This window comes from Urocampus carinirostris, chromosome 15 (assembly GCF_059441175.1).
Source record: "Urocampus carinirostris isolate Australia breed hairy pipefish chromosome 15, RoL_Ucar_1.0, whole genome shotgun sequence".
Classification (NCBI taxonomy): domain Eukaryota; kingdom Metazoa; phylum Chordata; class Actinopteri; order Syngnathiformes; family Syngnathidae; genus Urocampus; species Urocampus carinirostris.
In genome coordinates, this window is record NC_142363.1 from 13864805 (window position 1) to 13874168 (window position 9364).

At 38.3% G+C, this 9364-nt stretch overlaps 1 protein-coding gene across 1 annotated transcript; it reads right to left on the bottom strand.

Annotated features, from left to right (window-relative positions):
- Positions 1 to 2370: 2370 nt before the first annotated feature.
- On the bottom strand, positions 2371 to 8682 carry siva1 (SIVA1, apoptosis-inducing factor). Its single transcript, XM_088354520.1, has 4 exons — positions 8480 to 8682; positions 6507 to 6677; positions 4942 to 5089; positions 2371 to 2579 (listed from the first exon to the last, which is right to left on the bottom strand). Exons 1-4 carry the CDS (start codon positions 8598 to 8600, stop codon positions 2531 to 2533), a joined length of 489 nt encoding a protein of 162 aa, XP_088210646.1. The 5' UTR covers positions 8601 to 8682; the 3' UTR covers positions 2371 to 2530.
- Positions 8683 to 9364: the final 682 nt, after the last annotated feature.

The following is a 9364-nucleotide window of genomic DNA, read 5'->3' on the forward strand; positions in this document are numbered from 1 at the left end:
CTTACCACGTGTTGTGAGTCATAATTTTATTCATATTGAGTTTCTTTTGTCTTCTCATCTCATCTCATCAGCCGTACCGCTTATCCTCATTAGGGTCGCGGGGGGCTTTTAATAGCATATTTGGTATTGGAGTAATCCAAAAGTAATTGAAAGTAATCAAGTTAAAGTAACCCTACCCAACCCTGGTTACTGACTGGCATTAACATTGTGAATATTCCTTTTGAGATTTGTAAATATTTTAATTTGTGTTTCTAGAGTTTTTCTAGGGGTGTGTTTCAGGATTAGCTTTTTTTAAACAGTTTATTTTATTCTTGTATTTTGTAGCGTATTTGTTGCTCCACTGAAAAGTCCATACGTATTTTTAAATGGACATTTTGTCATTTCCCGCAGGGATTCCAGTTGCTAGACTTTAAAGTTGTTCGGAATGAAACAGGTTCGAAGTTTTAATGAGTTAAAAGTTCAAAAAGTAGACTAAAAATATCCATAATTTTGTGCATATTATATTATTATTGGTATTAAACTGTTCAAAAGGACCCCCAAAAATCCGTCTGTTTCCCCCCAATACTTTTTTATTTCATTTTTCCTCTATTTGTTTTATTCTTTCCTAATCTTTTACTGATTTTTTTTTCCACTTTTCTTTGGGTGGGCAGACCGCATCTGTGGGTGAGCACTGTCCACCCCTGCTCTCCTCTGGTAACGCCCCTGTTTTGACATGTAAAAAAATAAATCATTAGATACACTCTAAAAACTACTGGCTAAGTGCCCCCAAAATTTACCCAAACTGAGATGGAAATGGACGGCTAAATCAATAAATTCAAATGGGTTGTTTCAAATTAAATGGCCTGATATTCTTTCATATAAAAATCAGACACAATGCTGGAGTGTTTTAAATCAAAATGAGAAAAGTTTATTTCTCTAAACTAATGTACTTTTAGGTTTAGAATAAAATGACCCAAATGGTTCATTTATAAAGAAACAGCCCAATTTTTAAAGATTAAAACCCAACCGACCGATTATTTTGTTTCGCTTAATATTTGAAACAAAACGACTTATTTTTGTGGGGTAATAAACAAGCATTCTTGTTTTAAAAATATGTTTGACACATTTGAGGCGGCAGTAGCTCAGGAGGTAGAGCGCTCGCCTTGGGATCAAGGGATCCCAGTTCGAATCCCAGCTTGTCCGTGTTACATGTCGAAGTGTCCTTGGGTAAGACACTGAACCCCTAATACCCTCAATAAGCAGGTTAGCGTTTTACATGGCAGCAATACAAGGACGCTGTTGGGAAATGTGAAGCGCACTGTAAAGCGCTTTGGGAAGTCATTGACTTGAAAAGGGCTATATAAATGCAGATCATTTCATTTAAAGTGTACAAGTCTACTCAAGACACATTTTTCTTTAACGGTGAACTGTTTTTAGTATAGCGTTCTGAAACTCACAGCTAGTTTATTGACAGTCTATAATTTGATATTTCTAACTTTTACAACATTTAATGACTTTAAAATCATTTCAACATGATTCTTTTGGAATTTTAACATTTCATTTGCCCCAAGGCTACACATACCTATTTAAGAACAATCAGTTTACTTTGCCAAACATATATAGTAATCGGTCTTCCTGGTATTTATCAGGCCTTTTATTTTGAAATTACTTGGGAAACAAAAGTACAGACTTAGCTTAATATATGATGGGATGACTGACCAGATTTTGGGCAGCACATTGGTTGGCGCGCGTGCGGCACAGTTCTAAGGTCATGAGATCAAACCTACCTATGTGGAGTTTGCATGTTCTCCTTGGTCTTGCATGGGTTTCCTCCAGGCACTCTGGTTTCCTCCCACATTGCAAAAACATGCATTTCAGGTTAATGGCTGGTCTAATTTGTCCCTAGGAGTGAGTTGTCTGTCTCTGTGTGCCCTGCGACTGGCTGGCAACCAGTACAGGGTGTCCCCTGCCCACAAATGGCTGAGATGGGCTCCAGCACCCCCACGACCCTACTGAGGATATGTGGTGCAGATAATGAATGGATGGATGAACAGACTTTGCCATGTAATTGTGTGGCTGCTCCCTTAACATCATAAACAAGGTAAGAAGGTAAATTGTTTATGAAGACAGAACAAGAATATGTTGTGCATCTCCCGCAACAGAAATTAAGAGTATTTTTTGTTGTGTTCCCTAAAAACCTACTCAACTTTCTTAGAAAATGCATGCTTGACTGAAATTCATCTTGGAAAGTTACTGTCTGTGTAAGTAAGCAAACACAAATCCAGAACCAGCAGGGGAACATGTATCTACTATTTGTATTTGACAAATATTAGGTCACAAAAGAAGAACCCCCACCCAAAAAAAAAATATATATACATCAATGAGGTCAAATAAAGGTATCAAAATCTTCAAGTTTATTTCCTTAAATCTCTATACATAAAAAAATTATACCACGACAAAAAAGACAACGGGTTTAAAACAATGAAATTAAATTCGTGAGGTGAGGTCACTGTGTATTCAAGCATGCGTGAACTCCGAAGTTTGACTCCTATTACGTAGAACAACTGCAGCAGAGTACTTCATCATAACGGCCACTGTAACTGTGGAGGACACAGAGAGAAAGTACAATTTATATAAATATCATATATGCTATACACCTTGCTCTCGCTGTCTGAAATGGCAATCTGCTACATTGACTTTGAACAATAAGCACTGATTCAGGTATGAGCTCACATCATCCATTCTTCTAAATATTATTGGTATCCTAAACATAGAATTGTCCGAGAAAAACACGCATAAATGTCCACCGTTTTGGGAAAGAAAATGACCCGGAAGAGGAGGAGGGGAACTGATGATCAACAACCTGCTAAAATTCCTACTTATAAAATTGTGCTTTCAATTCTTCCTTTTTATTTGTGTATTTATACAGGGATCAGAATGGAGATTTTCATTTTCAGCTGAAATAGCCAGCGTCCAGGAATAAACCAGGGCAGAGTCCCCCCAACCGCCCCCCCCGCCCAAACCTGGGTTTTAGGCAATTTACTTGTCCAAAACTATGCTTATATTTATCATTTAAGTAACATTTTTAGAAGATTAAAATAATTTGCCCACATAACTGATTTTTTTGTAAATACTGCAAGATAAGTTCAAATGCAGTTCAGTCCCTGCAGCTTGTGCGACAATGCGGCCAATTTTTCTAACGGCCGCCAGGGTGCGCCAGAGCAATAAAGGAAAGAGTGAGACAGTCGGATTTTGAATTTGTTTGCTACGCAAGAGAAAAAGTGAAAAAGTCGGAATGCCTTTGGGGTTCAAAAACAGCGGAAATCCGCGGAAAATTCTTATCCCTGTCTATAGAATAACAACATTGACAAATACTTGAATAGTATAAAAAAAAAAAAAAAAAAAACAGAAATCAAAAGTCTTTGTTTAAAGGCTGTGCCAATTTAATTGGTCTTTAATATTGGACACCAGCAATGGATGTCAGGTCTTTATTTTGATTATTATACCTCTCGTGTTGTTGTTTTTTTCAATTATTTACATCAATGTCAATATTACTCAATCATGTTGCCCTTTGTTTTCCAAACCCTTCAAGTTCTGATCTGCTTTCTGTAAACTAGGAAATATAAAAGAGTAAGGGCTCAGTGGAGGGCTTATAGAACAGGTTGGAATTTTTTATTAGAGGTTTTAGTCCTATCATGTTCAAAATTCATTGATGTCTTATCTCCTTTTTTTGAGATTCTATGATGAAATGATCTGCATTTATATAGCGCTTTTCAAGTCAATGACTTCCCAAAGCGCTTTACAGTGTGCTTCACATTTCCCAATAGCGGACTTGCAGCCATGTAAGGCGCTAACCTGCTTATTGGGGGTATTAGGGGTTCAGTGTCTTACCCAAGGACACTTCGACATGTGACACGGACGAGCCGGGATTCAAACTGGGAACCCCTGATCCCAAGACGAGCGCTCTACCTCCTGAGCTACTGCCGCCCCCAATAGACTAAACTACAGACACTGCCCCGACTTAAGAACGAGTTAGTTTCCGGACGACCATTCGTAAGTTGCTTAAGTGCTATATTTTGAATGTTTAAGGTTTATATAAGTATTTTTAAGGCTTGTATAAGTAACCTGTATTGTTTTATACGAAATAATAAATAAATAAACATTTCATAAAGTAATATGCTATATAAAGATACATAAAGTTGAGTTTAACTTAATTTTGGAAGATGCGCGTCAGGAAATCCTCTGTGGTATAGAGTGGCTGAAAAAAAGCGTTCCTACCATTTTCTTAACTGCATCAAGCTTTCTTATTCCACTTTCATTGCGAAAAGAAACAGCTCACCTCTTCTTTACACCAACCATATTAAATTGATGCACGAGATATTAAACAATAAAAATGTCAAAGTTCTTAGCACGCTAGAGATAGCGTAGGCGTAGAATGTGAGGTGCGCATAAATGTCAGTAGGGCGACGAATGACGCGAGAGTGTAGTTTTGGAGAGAGTTCGGTGTGTTTACAATATATGTGTGCTGACAGTTGTCGCTCTCCAAAGAGACCTAAGTGTATTTTTCCAGGAACGAGGAGTGATCCATTACCCACACAAAACACCACGCTAAATTGGTGGCAGCGGTGGGATTATGAGGGGTGGGAAAAAAAGCACTACAGTAACGTCCTCTACTCTGAAAAAGGTGCACACAATACAACATCTAACTTACAATTATGTCCAGATATTTTTCAACATCCCGGAAAAATGTTCGTATCTACCGTTTTACGGAGGTCGAATGGTCGTAAGTCGGGGCGCATCTGTATAAACTTATTAAGATAATTCAGTATAAGATCAAGGTAAATGGGAGCATTTTTGCTCCATAAAACCAGGAGCAGGGTTTTACCCAAGAGCAGTTTGTTCAAAAAACTGAACTACGAATAAAAAAATAAAATAAATAAATAAAAAATAAACGGGACGCACTCGATGATGGTGCACACGGAACAGCAGAGGCTGAAGCATTTTGAACATTGGCGGCTGCAGGACGAACAGGGAAGTCGTTCACACCGGGAACAAGTTGACCGACACGATGCGCTCTTCTGACATACGCAGCAGCATGTTGGAGGCGGCCCTGGAAACAAGAACGCAGTTCTTTGGGTGTTATTGATAATAGGCAGACCTATTTTTGATGTGTTTAAAAAGACTGTGGAAGCATGTACTTAGATGTAACATATCATCTACAAAATTGGTTTTAAAAGTCTTGGAGAATGAAAATAAAGCCATTTATGACCCTTAATATTATCTGACAGTTATTTTAAAAGTTGTTCAATCTGAAGCAGCACAATAGTTCTCTTGTTATTGCTATCCGGTTGCAATTAGTAGAAGTAGGACAAAATAGACAGTCAACCAGTCAAACATCTGCCTTGTATAAGTGTGATTTACATATACAGTATATATATTAGAGGTAAGAATTTCTGTCTGGGCTTAAAATCTTTCCTCTAAAATACATTATGGTCCAATTCTCAACATAATCAAGTACCTTAAGGCACAGGGCTGCAACCGATTGTTTAAATAATCGCAGAATCCCTCGATTATCTGTTTGATAACCGGATGAATCGAATTTTTCACACATTTTTAATTTCCTCCTCTTCATTTAAAAATTGAAGTTTTGAACAGATACAAAAATAGTACACTAAACAACAGAATATTCTGAAATATTAAACAAGAAAAAAAATCCAAGTGTTTGTCAAAAATACAATATAATGCTATACCCCAGCAAATACGTACAACACTCTTCTCCTACCACCTTATCCGATGATCATACTACAATTGGACTTATCCCACTTTTCAAAATGTTGACAACAATCTTGTTTTTCTTTGTTAAATCTTTGAATATGATTAACATTCCCAATGCGCAAATGATATACAATATGCTTAAGAAACTGGCCCTTGTGTCGAGTTCAAAATGTCATCATATATTTTTTCTTTTTACTTTATTTTAGTCATTTTCTCACTGCATTTCTGCAGCACTTTCTGTTCCTTCAAAAATGGTTGCCGTTGTAGTGTTTGACGGTTTCAGGCGAAGTTTGTTTGTAATGATGCAATATTAAAAAAAAAAATTTTTCATAGAATTTAAGATAATTTTCAAAAAAAAAAAAAAAAAAAAAAAAACGGCTTCGAGGAGCCCTCTGCCAGACATAAATGATACTATAACCCCCTAATTTCACAACAAAATCCAATGTACTTATTTGCATTTTGAAACGTGGTTTGTGGCTCATAAATCGCAAAACACCCCCCAAAAAAAAATCAAAAAAAAAAAAAAATCAAAGAAATTAGTTGCCACCGTTTTAAAGAATTGATTTTAATCGATTCGTTGCAGCAGCCCTACACTTATGACAACATTTTCTCGTGCCTGTTTAAAATGACATTTTCTACCCATCCACTGGCTACCCAGGTGTAGATATATCAGTATGAAAAGACTCTTCAAGGATTGAGGGGTATCAATATTCGTCAGAAAAAAAAAAACAAAACCACAACAAGTATTTTACCTTGGGCTCTCCTTGCTTTAGTCAGTCTCCAGTCAGTTCCTATCAAGGTTTGTCCTCTTAAGAGAGTCTGTCTGCTTTCAGCAATTTCTTGCCCAGTGTGCTTCTCTTCAGCAGACCATACTTTGTCCAACACAGCCTTGGCACCATTAAAAAGTAAGTTCTTGGTCTTCTCTGTGAAAATGAAGACAGGAAATGAGTCAAAATCACAGCTACCTCAGGTAACCCTGCAGAGCTTAATGCTCAATTCCGATTTTATGATGGAATCCGACACTTTAGTGAGATTGTTTACATTTACAACTAAATGCAACTTGGAGGCGATCTCCTGTGACTTCCATGAGTCTCCTGTGTAAACGAGACATGTGACCTGCTTGTGCAGATAAGGACACGTGACATCACGCACAATATGTCCATTGTTTGCGGAGGTACTCATGGAAGCCAACACCGTAATGTCTTGCTATTTGAAAGTTATTCTGAGGTCATGGGTTCAAATCCAGCTACCAGCCTTTCTGTGCGGGGTTTGCATGTTCTCCCTGTGCTTGTGTGGGTTCTCTCTGGGCACCCTTCCCACAATCCCTAAAGATTGATGTCAGATTAAATGGCCAATTCAAATTGTCCCTAGGTGTGAATGAGTGAGTGAGTTATCTGTCTCTATGTGCCTTGCGACTCTTTGGCGACCAGTTCAGGGTGTCCCCTGCCTACTGCCCGAAGATACCGGGGATGGGCTCAAGCAACCCCGCGACCCTACAAAGGATAACTGGTGCAGATAATGGATGGCTGTGCTATCGGAGGCTGAAAGGGGTTATCCCCCCAAATAGTAATTATATCAAAAACTTCACTCTCCCTCCATTGAATGGTTACTAATGCTTTCGTCAGGCACGGTGTGTTGAGTTCTTCGCTACGCAGGAGAACATGGAAACAGAGCAGTTGCGAGAGAATTGAAAAATTAATGGTTTGCAAATGGTTCGTGTGTTTTACTTAATTATCAATACTTAAATAAACCACAACCAAACTCAGTTTTGCTCCCGCTACATTTCTAAATACACACTTGTATGCTTGTCTATGTTGTTGTAAGGCGACTGCAGCAGAGGGCACCCGCACCCTATCATGCGGTGCGCCCTGTGTATGCGTTAAATACAGAAATAGAACCAGCTACAGAGACTACGCCTTTTATACGGTCCTGAAAATACGGTAATTATCTGCTCATTAAGTAGCGCAATATTTTTAATAGCGTTTTTGGTTTGATGAAGCTTTTTCACATTGCAAAAATAAATACAATTAAATAAAAACTTTGCACGTGGTTATGTTAATAACTTATTTTCTTATACTATTTTAAAAAACTAAGTGTGTAAAAGAAATACTAATTTCTCGACTAGTTTTTTGTACCAATGGGGGGCACTAAATATTACACACTGTCCCTTTAATATTTTAGGAGTTTCTTTCGGTGTGTTGCAGAAGTCAATAGCAGTACTACTATAAATTTTGAATGTCGTTATTTTGTTTTCCAATTTTCTGGTTGGGGGTAAAGTTCTGTTTTCTTGTTTTGCTTCAGGGTAGGTCTCCCCTGCAAGGAAAACAATAAAACAGTGGTGGGTGGGCGGCTTCAGGCAACTCCCTTCGGGCACATGTTTAGGTATGTTATTATTGGATCATACAACCGATTGTGTGCAAATAATTTATCATTCACTTTTGTTAATTATTGCTCTATACTGTTGTTTGTACTGTGCCTAAATAAAAAGCCAAACAACCCCGACTACACGTTTACACAACAGGTGTTAACTTGTTTTCTTACCGCTAGGGGGCGTACCTCGTCACGACTGTCGAAATATTTATGTGAAAAGGCAACGAAATGCAAGACTTAACAAAACGATGTATACTTTCGCTCAAAATGACTGCCACGTTCATTTCATTGCGCGACTTAACACGACAACGAAGCTATTTAAAGCTAATGTCGAATAATCCGAGGACGCTCTTACCGTATATTTCTTTCTTGTATTTATTTCCCAGCACGCTGGAATCGCTCAGATCCCGCTGGCTGACGTGTATTTTGTATTGAGACGAGAAGGTTTCTGGGAAAGGGTACGTTCGTTTCGGCATTTTAGCGGCACTCAACTCCAAAACTGCAGTCGTAACGTTGGAACCATAAGTTGCGGGAAAATGTTGGCGTTTTTTTGAGGGAGACAACCAATTGGATGTGAGAATTATTGTCACGCGGGCTTCTGATTCCCAACCAGGGAAGGTTTAGTTGTCACGTGAGCGTGTATGTGTAATTTTACTGTCGCATTCACGAACCGTTAAAAATGTTGTAATTTAGGGTTTCGCTTTTTCACTGATTTATATTTATCATACTCCTACTTTATGTACTTTGATCATATTCAAGAAGATGCTTGACTCTTGTGTTTTGCACCTTACAATGAGCCACACTGAAAACAAGTCCAGTTATATTGCGCTTTTACGGGTACTCAAATCACATATATCCACACGTTCATTCTCTAATACAGGCAGTTTTGCTCATCATTTTGTTAAAGCACAGGTGTCAAACAGGCGGCCCGCGCGCCAGATCAGGCCCACTAAGGGATTGAATGTGGCCCGCGAGACAACACTCAGGGAAGCGCAAGAGAAAAACAAGCTGCAGGTTGAAATATGTCAACTTGATGTTGCCAAAGCCATGTGCCTTAAACAAAGACACTGTACTTGTATTTCTTTCTCTCTCTCTTTTCCACCCCTTTTATCCCACTCTGTCTCTTTCACTCTCTGTGTCTCTTTTTCTCTTCCTTTGTTGCTCTTTGTTTCTTTCTCTCTCTGTGTCTTTTTAACTTCTTTTGCTCTAACTTCCTTTTTTCATTTTCTCTCTTTTCTCT